Raw genomic sequence first — 27549 nt, 5'->3', positions numbered from 1 at the left:
TGTGTACTGACCATGGGGTAGGGCGTGATGGTCCCGCCGGTGCAGTAGTGGCCCGCCGCGCAGGGTCCAGACACATCCAGCAGGCCGGTGTTGTTGCAGTAGGAGCCGGGAGAGCAATCAAGACAAGCTGATTCCAAGCTCTGGCCACCTGGCTCAAACCTTATGGTTCCCTGAAGGGCAAAATAACCATTGGACATTATTAGCCAGGGGGGGGAAATAATCGGATATTAGAAAGGTTAAAGCTGGTACATACGTGCTATTTCAAAATTTCAAAGTTCTTATTCGAACGAATTTTAAAGAAATAAAATATCCTCAAATTAGATTTTGCCCTTCATCGACGTATTAACACTGTATATTCAGTGGGTTACCTCCCGAGTGAAAGTTGGAAAAAATCACTCGAGTGGGACTCAAACCCACGACCTCCTGCTTTCTAGTGCAGATGTCTTACCACTCGACCACCGAGCTAACGGAATCGGTTGGCTGGCTCGAATCTGATGTACATAAACAGCGAGTACTGCATGAACTATTCATAAGGCATATAATATCCTGTAACAAACAAATTTGCTTGTGTGCATTTGCAGGCCTTTACACAGTTTTAAAAAGTGGTTTTAAGCAGTGTGCTCCAGTTCAGAAAGTTTTGAGCGACATGCAACAAATATTCATATCTAGTGACGTAGCCATGTAATACCTGTATGTTAATTTTGGAATATGTTTTGTTTTTGCCTTGCCCAATCCTAGCTGCGCGATGATCGCAGCTGATCAGTGACACTGCCATACATGCTCCGTGATAATGTAGACCTACACGTACGTGCAGCCAGTACTTTTGCATCTTTTCCTCTGGATTGCAAAACTCATGGTTTTCCAAGTCTTGTTTTACGTGGTCACAATACAGTACGACACTGTATACTGTGTATACACACACATTTACATTCATGTGTACATACACGTTATGTACAGTTAGTCATGCACGTACGTTTACTTGTAATGTGTGGTGTTGATTATTACTCATAAACTACACTGTCGCAAAAGCACATGCGTAACTAGGTCACGCTTGCTTCAGAAGTTGCAATTAATTAATTGCATGCTTATCGTGGGCTGGTTTTTTTTTTTGCACGATGTCTCATTGGAAAGCACATAACTAATGCAATGCTAGAAAATTGTCAATCCAATTTGAAAATCTATTTTTCTGGGCGCAATACCCAAAAGCATGTGTATACCCGCTTTAAGTTAAGGGCTTTTTGCAAGAACATACCTGTGCGCTTCGTAAAACATTTGATTGTTAGAGAAAAAAGCAAAAACTTCATGCAACACTGAGAAAAGTCTAGTTTTCTATCATACATACCAATGGGCATGGAGTAGGTACTACCGTCTCCTGTATGCAGTAGTGGCCAGCTGTGCAGGTAGCAGGGATAATGGTGCCAAAGTTGAGGCAGTAGTAGCCCTGGGCGCAGGGTGCGCAGGCTGACGATGCATTGGCCTATGATGGTACAAAGTAATAGGACGACAAAAAGGAACTGACGTGATCACAAGTCAATCACATGTCATATAACAAGTCAATCACAGCTGCACAGGTGGAAGGGATAATGGTGCCAAAGTTGAGGCAGTAGTAGCCCTGGGCGCAGGGTGCGCAGGCCGACGATGCATTGGCCTATGATGGCACAAAAGGAACCAAGGTGATCACAAGTCAATCTCATGTCAGTAACATGTCAGTCACATGTCAGTCACATGTCAAATAACAAGTCAATCACAGCTGTGCAGGTAGCAGGGATAATGGTGCCAAAGTTGACGCAGTAGTAGCCCTGGGCGCAAGGTGCGCAGGCTGACGATGCATTGGCCTATGATGGCACAAAAGGAACCAAGGTGATCACAAGTCAATCTCATGTCAGTAACATGTCAGTCACATGTCAGTCACATGTCAGTCACATGTCAAATAACAAGTCAATCACAGCTGTGCAGGTAGCAGGGATAATGGTGCCAAAGTTGAGGCAGTAGTAGCCCTGGGCGCAGGGTGCGCAGGCCGACGACGCGTTGGCCTATAATGGTACAAAGTCATAAGATGACATAAAGGAACTGAGGTGATCACAAGTCAATCACAAGTCAATCACATGTCGATCACAAGTCAATCACATGTCAATCACATGTCAATCACAGTAATAATAATAATAATAATATATAGTTTATATATATCGCTTCATACCAAAGGTCTCAAAGTGCTTCACAATTATTACCCCTGTTCATCAGGCAATGAGACCAGTTTCTGCAGCAGCTCGAGATCAGCGCAACTGAATCTGGTCTCTACCTTCACAGGTACCCATTTATACTCCTGGGTGGAGAGAGGCAATTGTAGTAAAGTGTCTTGCCCAAGAACACAAGCATCTTGTTCCCCGTCAGGGTTCAAACCAATGTTCCACGGCACGCGAGTCAAACACCGTAACCACTGGACCACAGCGCTCTACAACAGTAGCATTTTATTGACCAATTTTCTGAATGATTTTACTTCGCTTCGAAGACACGTGCAGTACCAACGGCTGGATCAGTTGCCACGTGTGTGGCATCACCTGTCGCCAGGATTAGTCCGGTGACCACACTCGCTATGTCATAACACTTCTACAGTGAACAGGCATTGCTAACGATAGGTTCTCAGCCAATTTTTGCCTGGCAAAGTGCTTTCCTTAGCACATATTTTTGCCGCTAAGCTCCACGTGCCTAGAACATTTACTGTAACTGGTGACAATGCATTCCAGGCACATGCACCTCGGCTCTAGAATGATGTCCCACAGTGTCCTTCCTTGGATGTCTTTAGAAAGACCCTTAAAACATATTTATTTGATTAGAGATACATGTTTTCATAATTTCCTGTTAATGTTCGGCATATTTATTTTTGTGATTTATTTATTGTTCAGCGCTGTGAGACCATCTTTGAGTAAGAGCGCTATATAAATGACTTGATTGTATTGTACTTGAAATTCGGCCCTAGTCGCAAGCAACAGGGCAGTCGGCCTGCATTCACTCACCGTTTGGAACTGCCCCCGTGGGCAAGGTTCGGGCTTGTAGGCCCCTGAGTCGCTGTAGTGGCCCGCTGGGACCTCGAATTGAATCGGGGTACCGGCCCCTCCTGTGCAGTAGTAGCCCGGTTTGCAGGGTCCTGTGGGCTCCGGGTTGTTGTCACCAGCACAGTAATACCTTTTGGGTGAAAGTGGTTGTCATTAAAATTATTGACGCAAAACCCACATAATACCTCCAACCAAGCCAGTAATAAACCCATTGAGCATTGTACTACAACTAGCACCCTACCAGATATTCCTTGAACAGCCCAAAACAGCCACAGTACTGTATGGTTTTTACCGATTCATCGGGACATCAATACAATGTCATACGATGTAGAATAGATACTAATGGTTTTACGCAAAACTTGGGAACTTCAGTTTTCAGATCACATGCAATTGAGTACCGACGTGTGACGTCATTTAGAAACAGAAAGTGTAGTGCAAACGAATGGAGTACACCTGCGTGTTGGTTCACGGGCTGAATCATGCACTAATGTCTTTCACACACATTTTGTGCGCGTGACGTGTTCACTTCGGTACTCCATTGGACCAAGGATATTATTGAAACCCTTCTGCTGTTTGAGCAGTCACACACAGTCAATAATATCAATCATCTTCCCATGCCATGCCTTCAAGCATAGGCTAGTCACTAACAGTCAGATCACAGTTCGAGCAGGCACTGTGACAGTCAAATTCCATCAACAGACAAAAGCAACTAAGACAAGATAAGTTTGCATTAGTACCATGTGAATAAATCTCTTTTGTGAGTATGTGTGGTTCTGCAAAGAACCACTTATACTCACAAAAGAGATTTATTCACTGGTGCTATCGCAAACTTATCTTGTCTTTGTATCTTCCACCATGCAAACCTTCAAATCTCATCAGACAAAAGCAAGTAACCGATACATGTATCAAATCTCCTACAATCAAAACACAGTTGTATCAAGTTACATAAATGGTCACAGCCTGGCAATGAAGGCAGGGAGAACTCGATCATTAACACAGTCACTTTAACTTTTTTTGACTGTTGGGATGACGTTGTTGAATTTGCCAGCCAGAGAAGGAGAGTCTTTAAATGACTTACCCTGGATCGCAGGCGATACAGTCATCGGGTGCCTTGGAACCAGACGAGTTACTGTAGGTGCCCAGTGGGCAGTTGGCCGGCCAGGCCGAGCCGGCCGGACAGTAGCCACCAGGCGGACACAGGCCACCGGTCACTCCATCAACTGGGGCCTGTGAATTCATAAGAGTCAAGATGAAGTCAAGGCCAAAATATTCAGCGGCCAGCCAATGCCTGGGGCGTGTTTGCCAATATTTACAGCATTTCACACATTTTGTACTGTGTGCCACTTAAGTTGGCATAGGTTAGCAACAAAGGCGAAACATCTTCCTGAGTTGTCCCCTGATATTTTCTTGCACAGTATAAAGTTTACCTACATGCATCTACCTCAAAATTCCCTACAGCTTCGTATCGATAACAAAATTACACCTTCAGTCTCATCTAAATTTATTTCAGCTGCTACATCAGATTCAAACCAGCCAGCTTACCCTAGCAAGCTTGGAGGTTGCATGGTAAGACCTCTGCTCGAGTAAGCAGGAGGTCGAGGATTTGTTGTTCATTTTTGTTATGTTTTTTCTCACAAGAACAGAAACAACACTGAGTAAAGAGTGTTTATAAAAATACGCCGGCGACGGGCAAAAACGAATAGTGAACAAATCAATCATCAATCACGAAGCAATTAAAAATCAATCGCTTGTCAAATCACAAGTCTGGTTACAAGTACCAAGGGACGAAAAAATGACAAACGATTGCCTTTTGTCCCAACTCATTGGCCTATTTGAGATATGGCAGACACAATAGGAGGGTGCTGTTTGATTTGGGTAAACCCTTGTGTAGTTACCCAAACCAAACAGCGCCCTCCCATTGTGTCCGCCACATCTCAAATAGGCTAATTGACTTTCAATTGACTTAATTACAACTCAAAATAAAGAAAAACCCTTCTAATAAATCTCACCGAAGTGTAGGCCTTCTCTTTGCAGTAGAATCCCGGGTCGCAGACATCCGTGGGTTCCGTGTTAGCAAAGCCGTCACAATACCAGCCGCCGGGGCACGGCGAGCAGTCTTCGCTGCGCCGCAGGCCGGTGGAGTTGCCGTAGGTGCCGGCCGGGCAGGGCTGGGGGAAGGTGCTGCCGGACACGCAGAAGTAGCCCTGACGGACAGAAATAAAGGGAATAAGAGTTATCACAGAGATCAGTTTGGAGAACACATTTTTCTCATCTAAAACAACAGATTCATGCTCTACACAGAATCACTTTATACTCAGGTGGTACCGCAGTATTTTTCATATTAGCAATTGTATCGCATTGTTACATTGTATTACAGTGTATTACATTGTGTTACATTGCATTACATTGTATTACAGTGTATTACATTGCATTACATTGTATTACATTGCATTACAGTGTATTACAGTGTATTACAGTGTATTACATTGTATTACATTTTATTACATTGTATTACATTGCATTACAGTGTATTACATTGTATTACAGTGTATTACATTGTATTACATTGCATTACATTGTATTACATTGCATTACAGTGTATTACATTGTATTACAGTGTATTAAATTGTATTACAGTGTATTACATTGTATTACAGTGTATTACATTGTGGATTTGTATGGATTTCTGAGCGTATTCAGCAGTGATGCAGTCAAGATCTTTTCTGGGACCTCAACCAAATGTTTAATATGTAATGGCACATCAGATTTGATTTTTAAGTCCAACGTGTATGAGCAGACACTCTTAATGCTCTGAGTAAACATTTCAAAATTAATGGTGTTTTTATTGTTAAACTATACTGGAATTATTCCAAATTATCATTTAATTGGAGCAATGAATCTCTAGAAAGTATCGGTGCGATTCTGGCTCTGAAAAGTTTGTTGGTAACAAACAATGAATGCTGACTGACCCAAATATAAGTATCCTTCATCAAATAACAATCTCCCTCGTTACTTTTTCAACTTTATAAATAATAAGAGGTCTTGAAAGGTCTGAGAAAGATTCTGACTTAACACAGAAATTGGCATGAAAGTTGATCTGCGTATAATAATCCACGCCTCAAACAGGCAACACACTGCCTCTCATGCGCAGGCCAAACACCGCCTCCTGCATGTTTCCGTACGGAGTTGGTAACAATCCCTACCTGGGTGCATTCTTTGGGCCAGGCGAGGCCTTTCTCGTCGCAGTAGTAGCCCGAGATGCAAGGGGTGCAGCCCTGCGAGTCCTCCCCGGCACTGGCGTTGAGGTAGTACCCCACGGCGCAGGGGTTAGCGTAGGGGTCCGCCGTGCCCTCAGGGCAGTAGTAACCCCCTGGACAATCGTCGGCCTGCAAGGAACAAAATTCACAGGAAAAATTGTCACTTTCGAATATATGAGAAATAGTAAAGCAGACTGGTGATAAGATTGTTCAGTTTGATGATAAAGGCATGTAATTTGCCACACAGTCAGAGTGTGTCATGGGAAGGATATTTTGCTAAAGGGCCATCGCAGATTTGTGGGCCATCGCAGATTTGTGATGCGATCAAGCTAAATGAGTCGTTTGTCGGGAATTTTCATTTAGAGATACAGGCCAAAATAGGACCACTTCATCACATCACTTCATTGCATATCTTGGCGTTCCAACTTCTATAATTTTTTAACGAAAGATGGTATCAGCATGCAGTTTTCACGACAGTAATGCTGAGATTGTGCTCTTTTCAAATCTGTAATAATTTTTTTTTTTGACAAACGACTCATGTAGGTTGATCGCATCACATTTGACCTTTGTAAAATATATCAAAGGATAACAAGACATTTTCAAAATGGCGGCCATCGCATGTTATATCCAACAGGAGAAAGTAAACTGTCCCAGGTATTTATGAATATAACATAAGTCTTCCCTTTTGTTCACTGAGCACAAGCAGGAGGCCCTACACTGCAAGTAAAAATAAAGAGGATGAAAGGAAATATATTTGCTACTCACAGGGGCACTCAGACCAGGAGGGGAGCACCATTTACCGGCCGGGCAGATCTGGCACTGTGACTCCTGGACCAGGCCTATCTCATCGCTGAAGGTTCCGTTGGGGCAGGGGCGCGGGAAGGGGTCCTGTTGTAGACAAAACGAGGGGGTGAAAAAGCACGTCAGAGAACGTGTCAAGATCTCACAGTAAGGAGTTGGACTTGGAAAAAGTAAGTTGGATTCTAAAAGTTGAAACTGTACAACAGAGTTGTGGGGAAGTGTGGCCTAGCAGTAAGGGTTCGTGACTCATGATCAGAATCGAATGATCGAATCCGGCTGCTGGCCATACGTTGTGTCCTTGGGCAAGGCACTTTATCTTCACTTGCCTCTCTCCACCCAGGAGTATCAATGGGTACCGGCATTAGCTGGGGAGTAACCTGCGATGGACTAACATCCCATCCAGGGGGAATGGAAATATTCTCAGTCGTTTCATGCCACTGAAACCGGAGAAAAACGCCGGCCTGATGGGCCATAGAGGCTCGGGACAGACTTTACTTTTGTACAACAGAGTTGTAGTAAAGTTTATCACAAGCCAATCACAAGTCAAATCACAAATGTCAAATCCCAGGTCGAATCGCAAGTCAATCCCAAGTCCAAACACAAGCCAATCACAACTCCATCACAAACCAATCTCAAGTCAGGTAAGAAGGGAAGAAGAATGACAAAGTAATATCTCTGCCAGGTTTTGATTGAACAGCTTGTCAATTGACTTGTGATTGGATGAATCACGATTGACTTGGGGTTGACTTGCAGGCACTTGTGAGGCCTTGACTACAATTTCTATTGTGCAGTAATCGGGTTAGTCTTTATAAATCAATGTAGAAAATGAGAGTTTAAGGTGATTTCAAATATCAAATCTAAAGCGATTAAACTAACAAGTGGTTTTCAGGGGAGTTTTAGGTCTATGACTCTAAGGAACTCTGGCTCAATACAAGCACATGTTCTGCTTCGAAACACCAAATCCTACGATGTGATCAGGTCAAAATTTTGAGCAGTTCCATTTGCAGAGACGCCAACTTAACAGACTACAAAATAGTAATGATTCTTCCTGCAAACAGGAATGTGAGTGACCACTGATAAAAATAGCTGAAAACAGCTGAAAAATGTGTAAAAAAGCTGAATTTTGGAGATCTCCTATACTTTTGTACACACCAAGCGAGGGAAAAAGCCAGAAAAAAAGCTGAAATCCAAAACCAAAAAAGCTGAAATCAGCTTTAAAGCTGAGATTTCACACCTCTGTGCAAAGTGTAATGCTAATGTAAATACATAGGACAACAGTCAAGTTTAACAGTAACCACAGAACTTTTCAGAGTAACCACAATGTTTGTGTATAGGGCAGCTGGAATTTTCAAGAGTAGTACCATGCCTCAAAATCCTAATAATTACTGCAAAAGAGTAATGGTTGGCATCTCTGCAATTGGTTTGATAGAGGCTTTAAAATGACTCCAGGGGCGGATTGCAATAACCAGTCTTAAAGCTGTCTATGCGCATTAGACAGTCTAAAAGCTCTGGCTGTCAGTCAGTCTATAAGTAAGACCATTGCAATGACACGGTCTAAGTATTAAGACAGTCTTAAAATAGTTAGCCTGGGTAGGGCTGGCTTAAAATGGTCTATAGTTGGGATTTTTGGAATTCACTGGTGTGTTGAATTATTCTTTCCCAAAAAATTTTTTTTTTCCAGTTGGTGAGTGTTTGATACTCTTAAAATAGCAGAACACTGCTTGGAGGGAAAATTCTCTGGGATAGAAGAGATCTTCTGGAAAAATGTAATGACACTGAGTTGTACTGCAAATACAATTTTCTCAACATAAAATTTCGGAATTGACAGATTTGATTTTGCATGATTGAATCACACAAACCTAAAAAAAAAATCGTACAGTCTCTCCAGTATTCGCCCGTAACCATGGAATGTTTGTTTGTGAATCATTACTCTAAGCGGGCTTAGTAAAGACCAGCTTATTGCAATGGGCTAAGTTTGGTGTCTTAACCAAGACCGTCTAAGAACAACAGCCGGCTAAAATCGGACTGGTTTAGCCAGCCAACTAAGACCGCGTTATTGCAATCCGCCCCAGAGCAACAGACAAAGCCAAAGACTGTGATAACGCCAACTATTGGAGAAACCTGAAGGGATGCTTACCCTGTCACCACTGAGGCAATAGTGACCCGTCCTGCAGTAATCGTTCTGCAGGTCCGGCGCCGTAGAACGGCCGTAGTCGCAGGTCATGCCGGCCGGGCAGATCTTGTTGCTGTACATGTCGTCCCGGCTGGTGGTGGCGCTGTCGCAGTAGTAGCCGGCCTCGCAGGTGGTGCATGCTGCTGCGCCGGTATCCTGCAGGGAGAGGAGAGAGGGGCACACACACAACGCTTTAAAGGGAACGCACAACATTTGCTTTTGCTGTAGTTTTCAGAAATGGATGGATTTGGGGGGTTGTTATTTCATAACAAATATTGTTACGCTGCTGACTTGTTTGAAGTTTTGTGTTCGTAGATGCTGAGAAAAACCAAGAAAAACAATCAACGTCATGTGGTCTGGTTAACTGACCCCACTTAAGATGAAACGGAGCAATTTATAGACGTCTGGAAATTGTAAGACCAGGGAACCAGTCTGGCTGGCTTGTACTCGTGCATAGGTGTGTAATCAATTACAAACACAATGTGGACTGACTAAATATGGTAAATTGGGGGCAGTGTCTGAAGAAAGCCATTTTTTTTTCAACGCTTGTCAGCCCAGCATTGGAAATTGACACAAAATACCACTTTTCTTGAAAATGACAGCACACCAGGTACTTTGCTTTTACAGGGTGCTTTAGACTATCTTTTACTAACAGTCCAGCAAGGTATTTCATAATAATTTGGTAGTTTTGTCGTTTGAAGTTTGCAAATGCTGACTATTCCCTTTAACAGAGTATAGGACCAATTTCATAGCGCTGCTAAGCACAGATGCAGATTACCCGCCAAAATATATATATGATTTATACTGTAATTGAATGGTACACTGCAAATTTCAACAGAAACTTGGTCAATATAAGTGAGCCACTCAGCATGGATTTCAGCTTAGCACAGAGAAGATCTGCTTATCAAAACAGATTACCAGGCAAAATATCATGTGATTAATACTGTTATTGAATGGTACTCTGCAGATTTTACCAGAAACTTGGTACCGATTTGTGCTGAGCACAGATAAGATCTGCTAAGAGCTACAGATTACCATCAAAAATGTCACGTGATTAATACTGTTGCTAACTGGTACTCTGCTGAATTTTAACAGAACCTTGATCAACATTATGTAACAACCGGTACTTAGTACTGATCTGGATTGCTGCTTACCGAGTAGTTGCTTTTGGTGCACTCCACGGGTTCTGTGTTGCCCGTGCCAGCACAGATGAAGGTTACCGGCCAAAATATCATTTGATTTATACTGTTATTGAGTGGTTCTCTGCTGCATTTCAACAGAACCTTGATCAACATATGTGAACTACTTAAGATTTGTGCTAAGCACAGAGAAGACCTGCTAAGAGAAACAGATTACCAGCCAAAATATCATGTTATTTATACTGCTGTTAACTGGTACTCTGCTGAATTTTAACAGAACCTGGGCACATTTCATGCAAGCTGGTAAGCACAGATTTTGTGCTAAGCATAGATAAGATCTGTATTGCTGCTTACCGAGTAGTTGCTTTTGGTGCACTCCACGGGTTCCGTGTTCCCCGTGCCGGCACAGTAGTATCCAGCTGTGCAGTCTCCGCAGTCACTCTCTGCCTGACCCTCCAATTCATCTCTGTACGTCCCACTGTATAAATTAAAACAACAACCACTTGAGTCTTATATAGCGCACGTATCTACCAACAATTAGGCCCTCAAGGCATTGGTAATTAGGTCTATTTTTAAAGACAGGTAAATGTGCCCATGCGCAGTTGGAACACCGAACTGGTTTATCACCGAGCATGACTGCTCATCATGCACTAGTTAAACATTTAATACGACTTATGTCAAACTGTGGCTGGTACTGATCACATTTAGAAGAAATGTCAGTCAAGTTTTCTTTAATTTTTGCATATTATAATTAACTGACAAGCAACAATCAGCTTTTTTATTCACAATTTATTCCAAGTATAAAATGGTTTGGAAGTTGTGTGCTCTCTTAAATACTTTCCATTGTTAGATTTCTTTGACACAAGGGGTGCGTAAAAAAAAAATCCCAAATGGCAGGACCAATTTCTAAATGAAGTTTTGCCTGTTGCACTTTCAAAATCTAAGATATGAAAGCCCAATCAATGAGTTTCTTTTAGTTCAAGAATCATTCAAATCACTCATGTACTTTTTAAGTTATGAAATTTTGAAACCGAACACAGTTTTAAAAGTTCTGTCCACGGATCACAAAAAAACTTACATGTTCTTTCAGCAAAAGAAATAATTCTCGTCGGGATGCATGTGAATTGTTTTCATTTTGCTGAAAGAACACACACTTTTTTTGTGATCCGTGGACAGAAATTTAAAACAGCTGTTGTGTTTAAAACTTTGTAACTTGAAACGTACTTGAGTAATTTGAGTAATTTTTGTACTACAAGAAAGCTTATGAATTGGGCTTTCATGTCCTAGATTTTGAAGTGCTCCAGGCAAAACTTCATTCAAAAATTGGTCCTGTCGTTTGAGTTTTGTTTTTTGTCCTACCATGTACATCATCGAACACCTTGGCCAAGGCTATCCCTGGCCAGGATTAAAAACCAAAGCCCACTGTGCCCTCTGGAGACATGCACACAATAGGGAACAAAAGATTGTATACGTCTCCACGGGGCACTATCCATAAATGAATACGTCTCCACAAGGTTTTCACGAAATAGATATATGGATTTTACTCAAAAACTAGAAATTTCGAAGGTATGTTGATCAGTCGCAAATGAGAGAGTTTTAGAAAAGGGATATCAAGTCCGAATTTCAGCCAAGGAAATTAATTGTCTCCACAAGGATACAAATTTCATTAAGTCAGAACTGACAGGGTGGGTTTAACTTACGCAGGGCAAGCCGTGGGCAGTGAGGATCCTTCCGGACAATAGTGGCCCTCGGTGCAATCCACGCACTGCTCCCATCTTATGTTACCCTGGACGTTGGAGTAGGATCCCGCGTGGCACGGGAACTGCTCGGCTGTCTGTGTGCCTGGTAGAAGAATATATATATTTAACGTGCTTGGCAAAATTATAATAATAATATAATAATAATAATTTGGGAGGCTAATCATCCTTACTCGCAGCTGGTATGCTGAATTGCGAAGGACGCCGCAATATGGCTTACGATTACGATATGGCTGCCGGCCACATCGACCCATATATGACCACGGAGCACAGCCTGAGATCGAAAGTGTTTGATTTTTCCGGATGGAGGAAAACCGGAGGGCCCGGAGAAAAACCCTCGTGGCACAGGAGAGAACCAACGCACAACTCTACTCACATGCGATCCGCGGCCAGGATTTGAACCGTGGTCACCTTGGTGAGAGGCGAGCGCTTTACGCACAAGCCACCCATGCCACCCCAAATTAGCCCCCAGTTTTGAAGTCATCAGCTATATCTGAACTGGGCTCTTGTGACTACCGCTTCTATGTCACATTAGCACCCTAAGATTAACATTCATACAGGTATAGCCTTAGCTGTAGCCTTCTGTAACAATGCTAATCTCTCAGAAATGATCTCTTTTTACCTGCAGGGCAGTAATGACCAGTGGCACACAGGTCCGTGGGCTCGGTGGACCCTTCCAGGCAGTACCAACCCCTGGGGCACTCGTAGCACTCCTCCTGGGCAGCCAGGTTGGTCTGGTTGGTCCAGGACCCCGCCGCGCAGGGGTACTGGCTGGGGTTCTGGGTGCCGGCCGGGCAGTAGTGACCCTGGGCGCAGAGCTTCGGGGGCTGGTTTTGACCTCCGGTTCCTGGGGATGGAAGAAAGTGAAAAGGGTAAAATGAACATAGAGATTGTGCATACACATTGAATCAGGTGCTTGTTTCACGGTGTAGAAAACAATGCTTAGCGAGTTAACGCGGTTAGCAGAAATGCAGCTGAGTACCAGTGACAAGCAGTATACATCCATGACAATTTGGCTGGTAACTGGTTTGTCTCTGCTTGGAAAGTTTCAGCACTGAGCTGGGCCCAATTTCATTGCTATGCTTACCATTAGCGAAAAGTCCCTGCTTACTGTAGCCGAAAATTCTGTGCTTACGGTAAGTGAATTTTAAAAGCAAGCGAGGAATTTCGGCTTGTACACAAGCGTACATCCCGAAAGTAATGATCCTGTGCTTACTGGGTGAGCGCCAAATTTTTCTGCTAGACTGTAAGCACGGAATGGTGATCATAAGCCCAGAATTCTGTGGTTAGCAGCACCACGACATTGGGGCCCCAGGTTTTCAGCAGTTTCTTGAGTATACTTACCAATCAAGCATGCAAACTGTTCAGTGCAGGTGTCGCACTGGAAGGCGTCCGTCAGGTTGTGATAGTCAGTATAGGTGCCGGCCGGGCAAGCGTTGTCCGCATCGTTGGGCGAGTCTGATCCAGCAGGACAGTAATAACTGCAGAGTCCCCCCGAAAGATTGAAGAAAAATACATTACAACACCTTGCTCATGTTTGTGCTTCAGGTATACATTTAAATCGTCGATGTTTTCACGAAGTGACAAAAACTTAACTCGTTAGCAGGGCCAGAGGAATAAAGCATTTCTCTACACACACGTTAGGATGGGATTGGACAGGATCGGACGCGCATGCCATGAACGAAGTCGATAAAGAACAGACGCGCGCGCGCTGCAGTGACGTCAGACGCGCAAATGTAACAATTTCTTAGAACGTTTTACGTTTTCACGAAGTGACAAAGAGTGTGTACAACTTAATGGGACAAAATAGTGAGGCCTCTGTGTTTTGCTGTTTTCACGAAGTGAAAAAAACTTTTATTGATCTTTATTAATGAATTATAGTTTAATTAAGAGAGACTCCTAATAAACAACTTTGAATTAGCAAACAACAAAGCATACGTTACTTGACAATGGAAGAATTTCTTAAATCCATCACTAAAAACTAGTCGAAAAGGTGTTTTGAAGAAATGATTAACTTCAAAGGCGATTATCTCGGAATGACCTTTTTGCATGATATTGAGGTTTTTGTCACTTCGTGAAAACACCGACGAAATGAAAACACTGCTACCCCAAGTCTACATTACAGGCAGGTGTCAACAGGAAGCTGATCATTAACACTTGATATCATATGGCATCTTGGCCAATAACCAGTTAATTTGGGCAATTCACAATGCAGTGCGCCACCAAGAGTTCGCAACGGAGAGTTCATTTTTCCCAGTGCATTGTGGGAGATGGTCGACAAATTCGCAGCCTGGGACATTTGAAATTGTTAGTTTTTTTTCAGGCCAGTAGTTTCGTTAGCGTAACATTTGAGTATACGTTTGTCATTTTCCTTTTTTTTTAATCAATGTGGTGTTTTTTTGTAAGACGGGAGAATGCTGTGCCCCAATCTATAACAAACTAGCTCAATTTGTCTACTGACACTCGTTCAAATGGGCCGTGTTTTGTCGACCGTAAATTTGAAAAAAGGACTCTCCATGGCAAACTATTGGTGGCGCACTGCATTGTGAATCAACCCAATTCAAAGCAATACTTGTTCGTACAAAGAAATCGTTTGGCCAAGTTGGACTTTTAAAAATGGAAACATTCACAAATCTTCATTAGCATATTTCCATGCTTACCAAAATTAAGATGAGTACCAGTCACACAAGTATAGATATGATATTTTTTTTCAGGACAGCCATTTTCAGTAAGCAGATATTTTCTACGCTTAACAAAATTTGTCTACTACAGTGACTCCCTGAAATCAGCAAATACAAATATAATCTTAATATTTTATGAGCTTACTATTGTAGCTAACCGCTAAGAGACTATAGCTCACCCTGGGTAGCAAGGAGTATCAGGCTCCGTCAGTCCCAGCTGGGTGCAAGCAAACCCGGCGGTGCAAGCCTTGCAGTCCGTCTCCTCGTCCTGGCCTGTCATGGAGAGGAAGGTGCCCTGGGGGCAGGGGGAGGGCGTGTCGGTCCCCTCTGTGCAGTAGTAGCCCTCAGGGCAGGTCTTGCAGGACTCAACGGCCGAGGCCCCGGTCTCTTCGGTGAAGCGTCCGGCAGGGCAGGGGAAGTCTACGTAGTTCTGGGTCTTCGTGGGGCAGTAGTGGCCCTTGGGGCACACGCGGGGATCGCTGGAGCCTAAGTGTCGGGAGAGACGAACCGCATATTATAAAAGCAAATTCATTATAACCACTGCACACTTCGTCAATATTGAGAGATTTTACTTTTCTAGACACAGGCATGCAACTGGGAAGTGACGGGAAAAATGTAGGACATTCCAAATTTTATAAGACTTTACATAGTGTTTGTCAATACTTGGTGGCGTAAGTGTGAGATGAAGAATGAGGAAATCGGCTGATCCACGGAAATGTTGCTGTCCTGTTAACAATAAAATCACATTTTTTTGCTTTTGCGTGCGAAGTCAACCAGGGTACCAACATAACTTCAAAATTCTTGTTTTGAAGTATGTACATATGTAAACACTCCAAACTTTGGAAACCATCTTGTTGCATTTTGTTCTTATACGCTCCAAGTTACCATCTACTTTTTGGTGGCATGGAACACTGGAGATAATAGACGAGCTTAACATTGCCCCATAAACTTGTGTTTATTTATCTGCAAACTGGAAAAAACTCAAATTGTGATACACGTGAACACTGCACAGTGCGAATACTAAACACTCTCATCAGCAAAATTTAAGATTTTTAGAATTTAAGACTCTCTCAACTTCAAGACTATATTTCAATTTTTTTTTAAATAATTTACAAACAATATTCCAATGAGGGAAGACTCCAAAACCAAACAACCAGTTGTTTACAAGACGGAGTATGCATACGTGTTTCCTGTCATTTTCATTCAATGTACGATACACGTTGTGTGTGTCACATTAATTGCAACACAGCACCAATGCACAAATGTTGTTTCTAACGCAATTTCAATGCCCCCTTTTTAAAGTAAGATAAATTGATTGCAACACAGTCTGTAACAATAATATTCTTTAGTCAGATCTGTATGCACAATGTTTAAACCTTTTCTAATATTAGTATTTAATGTCATATTTTGTTTTTTAACTCGGTAGGCCTTTAACTTTTTTAAAAATGTATTTTTTTTTAAATGTAAATCACGTGCAATTCAGCTGTGGCTGCCATTCGTGATTTGTTAATAAACCATGTTGAATTGAATTCTTACAGGTCCACAGAAGGCGACCACTGTGTGGCTGGAATCACAACTAGCACTGAACAGCCCGATTTTTCAGAACAAATTGTGACCTCCGAAATTTGTTCTCACATGGTTCTTGCAAGAATATCACAAAAACGCCCAGTTTCTAAAGGATGGTTGCTTATGGATTTCAATATTCTACTTTTAAATGCTCTTTCCATTTAATATCATTTTGTTTAAAATGCGTTTTATAGCCCAATTGGACGCATTCCAGGCCGCAATCTCCCTTTAAACATCACATTCTACCCTTACTGGTCTTTGTGAGTTAATTACAAAAGTTTACTGCCTTGACAAAGATTGTCAACAATGCTTTATAAACTCTGCACACAAATAATCACAAGTGCGCCAAAGTAATAACTATAAACATGATGCATTCTTCTTTACCCAGAGGACAGTATCTTCCAGCCGGGCAGTCGTAGCAATCCTCCGGCTTGTCGGCCATCAGCTTGACGCCGTACGTGCCTTCGTCGCAGCCGTACTGCGTCGCGTAGGTGGTGCCTTCCAGGCAGTAGTAGCCGCGAGGGCACTGATACTCAACGCCCGGCGTGCCTACCACGGGATCAGCTGGGCAGAAGTAGCCTGAATGGGGAAAAAGCATGGGGTAATGCGATCAAGTATTTTAAATACGGTAGAATGGCACCATCAGGAACGCGATTGGTCCACCAAAGGCTGTTCAGTTATTTTTGGCATTTCGTGAAAGAGATGCCAAGATGGTGCTTGTATGTAAAAGGTAGGGTAGATTATTTCGTCGCGTCAGTGCAACAAGGTCGTATCTCCTAAAATGGCATGAATGCAACACGCGAGTTTCAGAATGTCAAAAGGTCGTATGTGGCTTAAAATAACCTGGATGTACACGCAAAGTCAATGGACGTCGAGATACGACGTTGTTGCACAGAGCGTATACGTGCGAGATACGACTTTGTTGCAGAATGGACATACGACCTTGTTGCACTGACACAACGATTTGTGCTTTTGTTTCGTATGAAGCTACAAAAGTGCTCAAAGTCTAAAGACGGGTGCTTAACAACTAACCTGATTAACTTTTAGCTCAGTGAATGCTGTATATTCCAAGGAAACAAAATTCGAAGATCTCGATTTCAATTCAACGGTTGCTGTGTCATTTTCTGAATTGGGCCCCAAAGCAGCATCCTGGAACACGTTCTCATTCAGCAGAATGCAGCTACGCGATGTCATGCACTGAACCGACAAATAATAGCAACTTCGCGCACGTGTGCATCGTGTCAACCCTTGCGCGCAACTATTCATGGATTCGACTCCCCCCCCCCCCCTTCCTCCCCCAACTAACGCCTCCAGCCCACTAACACCCCCCCCCCCCCCAAAAAGCATGTGACCTACCAGGTGGGCATGTGCCACAGCCTTCACCAGCCGACGCTGCCCCGGACATGTTGCCAAATGTGCCTGCTGGACACGGCGAGATCGTCTGGCCGTCTTCACAATAATAACCTGTCAGGACAGAGCCAGAAAAAAAAGTCACATTTTATACCAAACAGCCTTCAGCTATTTGTAACCGGAGGTTTTACTCACTATCGTAGTGATTTTTTTTTTATTTTCAGACTTATTGAAATTTGTAATCTTTGATGCTTCTACTACATGCATTCTAAAGAAATAGTATGAATATCGTGGAATAAAAACATTTTTAAAGAAAGACAATTGGCATCTTTCATTTTCACAACTTAAGAACTCAAAACTTTAAGGGCCTTTTCTCAGTATTTTACTTTTTTGACTTGTCTATAACTGCAAACTTTAAACAGCCATAACTTATCAACGGAAAGTCCGATTGAAGTGCAACAAACAGTATTGCAAGGAGAATTTTATCTTTCCCAACGCTCACAAACTCTCAGTTCTGCCTGATTTTGCTAGGACATCTCACATATATCAGCTTCATGCACAACCACATGAGTTCATGTACTACATAACCCCCAAGGACCGATACACAAAGGGAGAACAGATCCTTTCAGTCCTCGGGCGTTGCGTCTTTTATTGGAAATGGTCCTCAATTGTACGGTTATGTGCTTAGTCTACGGGAAAGTGTTATATTACAGGGACAAAGGGAAACACAAAGCATTGTCCTCGAGTGTATAGTAAAACATGATCATCTGTACACATTAGCCAGGGCCATAGCATTTCAATGAATTAAAATCTGGTCCAACTGACCTTGCGGGCAGATTCCATCAGTCGGGTTGCGGCTCTGGCTGCCCTCGGGGCAGGCATAGCCTGGATCGCAGTCCACGCACTCCACCATGGACTGGTTGGTGTAGGTGCCTGCAGCGCAGATGATTGGCCCGCTGTCTGGCTGGGGGCAGTAGTAGCCCGCCGGGCATGGAGTGCAGGCTACCTGGCCACCTGGACAAGGACGAACGGAAGAAGATGAAAAACACAAATCTGTTACCAAAATCTGCAGTTTTAACCCATTTGTTTCTGTGCCGCCCCTGTCCTGCCTGTCAATCAGACTCTGCACAAAAGTACCCTTCTTCTTCTTCTTGCGTGTGGTCTTCCTAGCTGGGAAAGGTAGCTGTCTTGAGCCCGGTCTTTGCTGCAGGAGTGAGCTCATTGAGGGAGTCCCAGCCTCGTCCTAGGTGGTGGATGAGGGAGTCCATGATGAGGTGGTCAGCTGTCTGCGGCTCGCCACACTCGCACCTGTCCGAGTCCGCCAGGTTCCATGCATGCATGCAGGCACTGAACCCTAGCATCGGCTACAGCCATAAAATTGAGCCCTGATGTGTTTCTGCCATTAACAATCACATCTTCCGATACATGTAACAACCGATCATGACTCACCTAAACTGTAGTAGCCGGCGGCGCAGTTCCCTGGGGAGGTCATGGTGTCGTTACAGAATTGGCCTGCTGGACACTCTGTGCAACTCTACGAAAGAAAAAAAACATCACCAGAATACAAGTGTTGTCGGCAAATCTGACAAATACACATACGCTGAAAATCGCTTTGATTAGGTACGACACATATCTAATGTAACTACTTTATAGCACAGTTGCAAAACATACATACACTTGATTTCACATAACATGACAGAGCCACACATTGTCTCAAATATTTCAAATATCTTGGACGTGGATGATCACAGCTTCTCAGGTCAGCTGGCTGGGCATGATTCAAAACTTGGTCGCAAGACAGTTGCTGGATCATGTCACTTCAAGCCGCTAGTAAAGCAATAGACAATGGGTTCCACCTCCCTTGGGTGAGTGTGGTCTAGTTTTTCAGGATTTCATGACTCATGATCAGAGGGTTAGGGGTTCAAATCCAGCCGCTGGTCTTATGTAGTGTCCTTGGGCAAGCCACTTCACCCAAACTTGCATCTCTCCACCCAGGAGTATAAAATGGGTACCGCCATTAGCTGGGGAGTAACCTGCGATGGACTGGTCCCATCCAGGGGGAGTAGAAATGTTCTCAGTCATTTCATGCAACAGAAACTGGAGATAAACGCCGGCCTGATGAGCCATAATGGCTCACGACAGACACTAAACTTCACTTCTACATTCCTTGATCCAGCCAGATGCCACTAATTCTCTCTTGATTGATCCGGACAGGATCTTGGAGCGTTAGGGTCACGGCAGATCAACTTTATCGCCAGGACTTACCGTGGAGCCGGCCAGGGCGTAGGAGCCAGCGTAGCAGGTGATGGCGAAGCTGCTGTAGATGGAGGGGCAGGCGAACCCCGCCGAGCACTGGGTGCAGTCGCGCTGGGCGCCAATGGAGTAGTACCCAGCCTGGCACTGGGCGTTCATGGTGGAGTCGGTTTCATCGGGGCACTCGTAGCCTGGGGGACAGGCTACACAGGACTAGAGCCAGACAGAAATAGAGAAGTACGATAGAATTGCGCTTTAACTATTGACATAATCGGTAGGTGGAACATATAGAACGATTCAAGAATGTCCGCCATGTTATGAACATTATCCTTCATTTCATCTTCAAGATGACCTAGTAGTTTTCGGCACATCCAGTAAATCAGCCTACTTAATATCACTGCAATCGTGAATAATACAGGAATGTCCACACACACAAAAAAAATAGCAAAAAACCTGCTTTGAAGTCCGCCTTCCATGTCTCACCCATAAAGTTATCAGTTGCAACTGTTAGTGTGGATAGGGCCATTAAGCCGTCAATATCTCCTTAGTAGAATCTAAAGAGTTGGTTAGAATCAAGTCATGTTCCCTACCTCCTGCATGCCGTCAGAGTAGTACCCAGCACTGCAAGGCACCTGACTGTCGCTGTCTGTTCTTGGGCACTCCTTTCCTGCTGCGCAATCCGTGCAGACGGTGGCATTTCCCGAAGAGTACGTCCCCTTTGGTGTGGCAAAAATAGGCAGATATGTTTACCACTGTACACAGTACAGATGTCGCGGTGCCATTTCCATCATATTCATTGCAATTTAATTTCTTAATTTCAGATCTTGCGGGGTCAGATCATATGAAAAATTGGAACTTTGGAAATAAATTTCAAGAAGTTGGATTTCTGATTAAAATCGGAAAGGTTTCATCTCTGATACTTGCACCGAATGACTCAGCTTGGCCCAAATAGATACTGATTTTAGAGAGGTGAATCTAATGTATTAACTTTACGTTGACTAGACTCTGGAGTCATTTCGAATGTCTGCAACAGTTGATCTTTTTACAGCCATTCCTGACAGTTTCAGAGTTCAACCTTTTTTACGTTCTTAACCACTTCGCACTGGGATTATTTTTAACAAAAATTTCAATTTTCGCAAAAGGCAAAATTTTCCAGCCAACTTCTGATATACAGCCAAACGTCACAAACACTGATAAGCAAGAGTCTTTTCCACAGTATTTGTAAACCTCATTGTGCACTGGAGCGTAAATTGTTCAACAATAGGCCATTCACAACAACCAATTAGAGATCAATACACGGTCTGACTCCACAGATTTCACAAACTTTGTGTGTGTGTACAACAGACACGAGGGATCACCATGTTTAGACGTCACCCGGAGGCAAGTCGAGGCAATCTTGACATCTTAACCTGTCAGCCGTGCCTGTGTATAAGAACAGCCAGTGTGTAGTATCACGTCCTCCGACGCGAACAGGTTCATTCAAGTAAGATTTGAGGCATTGCATGGTGGAGATACTAAATAATGAAAGGTTTGCGGAAACACCATGTGCCAATAATTTCTCAACTAAGAGAATGGTTCTGAAAAGAACCAGAGGTATAAGCTCGACGTTCCGGTCAGTATGCTCTGACTGTCTTCAGGGTTCTGAAGAGAACCAGAGGTATAAACTCGACGTTCCGGTCAGTATGCTCTGACTGTCTTCAGGGTTCTGAAAAGAACCAGAGGTATAAACTTGACGTTCCGGTCAGTATGCTCTGACCGTCTTCAGGGTTCTGAAAAGAACCAGAGGTATAAACTCAACGTTCCGGTCAGTATGCTCTGACCGTCATCAGGAGAGTGAAGACGGTTAGAGCATACTGACCGGAATGTCGAGTTTATACCTCTGGTTCTTTTCAGAACCATTCTCTTAGTTGAGAAATTATTCGCACATGGTGTTTCCGCAAACCTTTCACTATTTGGTTAATTCAAATCTTGGGAATATTTTGGGTTCCGAAGGCTACTTACTGCTATGCAGGGAACATTGCCGCTGCCATCCGTCGATGGGCACTTCCAGCCGCTGGGGCAGCTGGTGCAACGAGCAAATGCAGTTAAGGAGTAGTAGCCAGCGGTGCAGTCGCCGTTGTTGGCGTCCGAGTTGGTGTCCGGGCAGAACTTGCCCGGGTTGCAGGCCGTGCAGGAAGACTGTGCGCCCAGCGAGTAGGTACCTGCAATTCAAATTATATGCGTGTTATATACCTCATGCATATTCAATCTTCAGTTGTGTACTCTCATTGGTCAATTTGTCCTATGCAAATAAGTGACAGTTAACATGTATATATGCCTCATGCATATTCAATCTTCAGTTCTGTACTCTCATTGGTCCATTTGTCCTATGCAAATAGATGACGGTGTACATGTACAGAGTATCCTGAAAATAATGGTGCATGTAAACCCCAACATTTTTGCCAATTTACAACCGGAATTTACTGCAAATGTTTACACGATCTTCAAGGTTACAGATTTAGCTTGAGAATACCGTTTGTTTAATTGAGATGGCTTTTGTAAATCCAGAGATATGTTTGAATAACTGCAAAGCCAAAAAAAACCATTCTGTGCCACTTTTAGGAAGCGAGTGCTTCAAAGATCAGACAATGCCAGTATGGCTCTTTTGATAAGATTATTCCTATGGGTGTAAGACAAACATTCCATTCACACGACAATATAGGGTTTTGTTCTTATGTTGACACAATTTAATAGTACAGACATGTTCACTTCTTTAAAACTTCGGTGAAAGAGTTCAATTAAATATTGCACACTCTGCTTAAACATGTTAAAATCACTAACAGTAAAGTGATTTGGTTTTAGACTAGGACTATACTGATTTAAGAACTGCTTCACAGAAATTGGCACAAAATGGGTTTCTTGGCTTTGCCGTTATTCAAACATTTCTTTGGATTTACAAAAGCAATCTCAATGAAACAAACGGTATTCTCAAGTTAAATCTATTACCTTGAAGATGGTGTAACATCCGCAGAAAATTTTGGTTGTAAATTGGCAAAAATGGAGGGGTTTATATGCACATTATTTTTTTTCCGGACGCCCTGTATATGATACCTCATACATATTTATATCTGGCTCTGTACTCTCATTGGTCGATTTGTTTCTTTGTGAATAGGTGGTGGTACTAAAATCACAAGTATTTTTAATTATCATAAATATTCATCCTCTAGCTTTGCACTCCCATGGTCAAGTTTGTCCTGTGCTGGCTATCGTGCATATTCATGCCCTGGCTCTGTACTCTCATTGGTCAATTTGTAGTATGCAAATAGGAAAGAACATGTTTGGCAATGTAATTTATAATTTTGCCCTGGCAAAGAAAATGACAGGAAGCGCTTACCTGGGAGACATTCAAAGTTTGCAGTGGGGTCCGTCTGGGAGGGGCACGCGTACCCAGCCAGGCAGGCCGTGCAGTTGATGGTCCGCCCAGTGGAGTAGTAGCCCGGCAGACACACCGTGGGAGCCTGGTTGGTGTTTGGGCACTTGTAGCCGCTGGGGCAGTTAGTGCAGGCCGTGGCCTTAGCAAAGCTGTAGGTACCGGCCGCGCAAGGCTGGGGGGCAACGCTGTAAGGGAAATTGAGAAGAGAATGAAATTCTGGTGTGCCTTAAAATGAGTCACTCATTTTAATCAGGGTTTGTTGACCTTAACTTTTTTTTTTCACTGGCCAGCTGGGCTACTGAAACAGACTCTTAAATAGCCCGCGAGCATTTTCACTAGCCCGCATGTTTTTCTTTTATAGTGTGTCTCATAAAAAATGTGCATACCGTACATGTAATATGTGTATCCTGAGCAATCTTGTCAGTGTCTTAATAAACAGAATTAATAATAATCACCCTTACAGTTAGTAAACTTAGACACAAATTGATACAGTTTGCTCTCTGAATTTAATGAGTTATTTCTTCCTGTCCTTTCATCTTTGACATAGCCCAATAATTTTTGACTCACTAGCCAGGCTACTTAAAGGAATAGTTCGACTAGCCCGCCGCTGTTTTGACTAGCATTTGGCTAGCGCGACAGCTAAAAGTCGAACCCTGTGTTTATACAAGTACACTCTTGAGCAAAGCATATACAAATGGCAAAGTAAATTCCATAGGTTCTGGAGACAGTACACTAGAATATGTGTGTTTGTTTGTTGTCTGTGAATATTCAGCTATTGGGCGGGATAGCCCACGAAAGTCTCTCGACTTATTTCCAGTGGGGTCCCTTGGTAGAAGATGTGGAAGGAAATTACAGTTATAGTGGTGGGGGGAAAACCCCAGAATGATATTCTAGGGGAAAACCCACGGAATCAGGCAGGGACTGAAAACCTAATCCAGATATTGGCCCAAGCAGGATTCGAACTCGGTCACAGCGGTGGAACGCAAGGAACATGATCGCCAATCTGAGGAGTATAATCTTGGACCCAGTCTAGCCTTAAATCATGTGATATCAAGATGGCAAAAGAGAAACACAGCCATAGTTTTGCAAGGCTTTTTTGGTTTCTAAATTTTACCTTCATATTATTCACTGTCATATGATAGCTATGGAATGGGAACATATTCAAGCTGTATTCCACATTAAGTTTGGTCCTATTTCCAGAAATTCTCAAAGACTTAGCATCTGCCATTGCTGCAGCCAATGGCACACACCTACAGGGTGAGTCATAAAAAGCGGAACCCAAACCCCAAAAATTATATTTCATATTAAAAAAAATATGTAGCACCAAAAATAATGACTGGAAAGACAATTTCATGAGGTACTTTTAGATGAAAAAATGACTGAAATTGGTCAATCCATTTGGAAAAATCACATTTAAACACAATGACCCTAAAACCCGTCTCGTCCAAAAAATGCGATGTAAAGAATCATCGTCGCAATTATCTTTAAACATCACCAGCGATAAAATCTCAGTTTAAACGTTAAAAATATTCAACAGAATCCCTTTGGAGACCCGTCCTTTACAAAAAGTACATTTTTATAAATCATATTGTTTGCCTAACCAGGGTTGTTAATAAGTATTATGTGTCATTTTCTTTGTTGTTCAAAACAGTCAAATCACACAATGAATTGCTTTTTTGGACGAGACAGGTTTTAGGGTCATTGTGTTTAAATGGTGATATTCTTTGAACGGATTGAGCAATTACAGTAATTTTTTCATCTAAAAGTAGCTAATGAAATTGCTTTTTCAGTCATTCTTATTTTTGGTGCTACGTATTTTTTAAAATATGAAATCTATTTTATTGGGTTTGGGTTCTGCTTTTTTTGACTCACCCTGTACATACAACATTAATCAATCACGTAATGTGACCTGTGGAGAAATACAAATGCAACCATTTTCAACAAGAGTACTTAAAGTGAAAGACTCCAACGCACGTTTGAAGTAGAAAATGATTCTGACGGTATAGAGGTAAATAAGTAGGGCACTTCAGGGCGGTACGGGGCACTAATGGGTGAACCCAAAGTCTGATGCGTAACAGATGTAATCAGACACTTACAAACGGTCGGAGCAGTACTCCCCGGCAAGGCAGTCCTTGCATGCCATCTGGGCTTCTAAGCCATCGGTGTGCTGGCCGTCCGAGCAGACCACAGGAGACTGGGTCTTGAATGGGCAGGCTGAGCCCGCGGGGCAGTCGTGGCACTGGGATTTGCCCACCAGGCTGTACTGGCCGTCCGAGCAGGCCGCTGTGGTGGAGTTGGTGCAGGAGTAACCCGCAGGGCACTGGAAGCAGATTGCATTGCTCTGAAAAATTTAGAAACACAGAGCCAGAGGTTACAAGCCAACTCCAACTATGAATGGAAATGTAAAATAATACTTATACGACACCTGCAAGTAAGAAATCAAGCAATTTTCAAAACAGTTATTAACATTAGATGCAATGGCAATTCCGGAGTTATGGAAGAAAATGTACAGTCTGCGACAGAGCCAATTAACCTTGATATCTACATGTAATTAATGATTCAGAGAAATGATCCAGAACTCCTAGTCTGTAATTTCCTGGACTATTACCAAATGAAGGATGTAGTTTAGATTTCCAAAATACTTTTTTCAGGTTTATTCAATGAGCTCTTAAGGTATGGATAAAAAGGTCTGATTTAAATGTCCATGGCACTGGAATTGCCAATAAATGTGCTCTTAATTTTCAAAAACTGTACTTAAGGTATCGGTAAAACTTGAGGAATGTCAAGATGAACGGCGTGCAGTCAGAGAAAATGGTATGTGGTCCTCCCAAAAATGGTTCTAAACATGTCTACGGAAATGCATCAACGAAACACGCACCTCAAAGATGGCATCCGTTCAAACGGGCTATAGACAAATCCACGCATGTAATCACTGTACACTCACGTGGCCCCCTTCAATGGAGAAACCATTGTGCACGCTATTGTACAAAACAACTGCCCCGTGATGGATTATCTGAACAATAGCTAGCACAGTGCTTTGGCCATAGAAGGGGGCCTCATGATAGCATTCACGGATCAGTCCAGATACTGCTGCCACATTTTTCTCTTACCTGCGGGCTGTAGGTTCCGTCATCACAGTTCTGCGGTGTCTCGCCAGGGTTCAGGCAGGACTGACCGGCAGGGCAGGACTCACACGAGTCCTGCCTGGCCACGGAGTAACTACCAAAGGGACAGACCCGGGGAGGCTGGGAGGCATCGCTGCAGTAGTAGCCGGCTGGACAGTCTTCGCATGCAACAGCCTGAAAAGAAAATGATAACCGAATAATGACTTTTATATAGCACCTTTAATGTGCTTTACAATTATTAATATTAAACCTTTTTATCTGGCCATGATTTACAGCAATTTGAGATTTCGCTCGTACCCCCCGCCCTGCAAAAAGGACGCAGGGAAGGGCTGATGAATTCACGCTCTGGCTGTATAGATTTTGCGTGACCTGTGACCTGCACGTCATCACGGCCACAACCCTGCAAGGTTTTAAACGGCCATTAAGACTGAGTCTTCACTATTTTACTTCCATTTATACATATTTTTTTTATTTTTTTTTAAAGCATAAAAATGTAGGAAAAGCTGTAAAACTGAGTTGTTTTGTAAATTTTAAATTCTCGTCACTTGCTCAGGCTCCGTTTTGAATTCACGAAGGGTCAAATTGCATATTATGCGACGCTCAAAATTTGTCCATGTGGTCAGCAATGAAAAAGAAATTAAACCCAGTATGGAATGTGTGCATTTCTATGAGAAAGTTTTCAGATAGCATTTGCGCGCATTGGCTAACTGCAGTCTTAAACAGCTGCAACGTTCAACGTCCCAGTACCCTGTTTGCAGGGTGGGGAGTACGAGCGAAGTTTGAGATCAGCACAAACTTCAAAGTTAAACATTATTTTACTCCACACTGGAGAGAGACAATTGTAGTAAAGAGTCTTGCCCAAGAACACAAGCACAATGAACCCCTGTCAGCGTTTGAGCTGACGCTACTCACAAGAATGACAGTACAGAAAGTACACGGTGGATTACATGTACCCAATAAGTCCCTGTGGTATTTGTGTAAT

The 27549-nt window shown here is 43.0% G+C and overlaps 1 protein-coding gene across 1 annotated transcript in view; it reads right to left on the bottom strand.

Moving 5' to 3' along the window:
* Positions 1-27549, bottom strand: part of LOC119735195 — a 179781-nt gene that overhangs the window by 121167 nt on the left and 31065 nt on the right. The window contains exons 19-44 of the mRNA XM_038208901.1: positions 26553-26741; positions 25539-25783; positions 23404-23627; positions 22032-22231; positions 20621-20746; positions 20043-20243; positions 19227-19311; positions 18603-18791; positions 17784-17891; positions 16812-17006; positions 15041-15347; positions 13525-13661; positions 12803-13027; positions 12124-12265; positions 10778-10901; positions 9249-9440; positions 7076-7198; positions 6257-6439; positions 5063-5257; positions 4132-4280; positions 3015-3183; positions 1947-2033; positions 1749-1835; positions 1562-1648; positions 1343-1477; positions 12-170 (exon numbers count right to left, since the gene is read on the bottom strand). Coding sequence (XP_038064829.1) covers positions 12-170; positions 1343-1477; positions 1562-1648; positions 1749-1835; positions 1947-2033; positions 3015-3183; positions 4132-4280; positions 5063-5257; positions 6257-6439; positions 7076-7198; positions 9249-9440; positions 10778-10901; positions 12124-12265; positions 12803-13027; positions 13525-13661; positions 15041-15347; positions 16812-17006; positions 17784-17891; positions 18603-18791; positions 19227-19311; positions 20043-20243; positions 20621-20746; positions 22032-22231; positions 23404-23627; positions 25539-25783; positions 26553-26741 — 4263 coding nt within the window. The remainder of the gene's footprint in view (positions 1-11; positions 171-1342; positions 1478-1561; positions 1649-1748; positions 1836-1946; positions 2034-3014; positions 3184-4131; positions 4281-5062; positions 5258-6256; positions 6440-7075; positions 7199-9248; positions 9441-10777; positions 10902-12123; positions 12266-12802; positions 13028-13524; positions 13662-15040; positions 15348-16811; positions 17007-17783; positions 17892-18602; positions 18792-19226; positions 19312-20042; positions 20244-20620; positions 20747-22031; positions 22232-23403; positions 23628-25538; positions 25784-26552; positions 26742-27549) is intronic.

Source organism: Patiria miniata, unplaced genomic scaffold, assembly GCF_015706575.1.
Source record: "Patiria miniata isolate m_02_andy unplaced genomic scaffold, ASM1570657v1 HiC_scaffold_29, whole genome shotgun sequence".
Taxonomy (NCBI): Eukaryota; Metazoa; Echinodermata; class Asteroidea; order Valvatida; family Asterinidae; genus Patiria; species Patiria miniata.
Note: the sequence above shows the minus strand (reverse complement) of the source record. Positions and strands in the feature narration are given on the sequence as shown.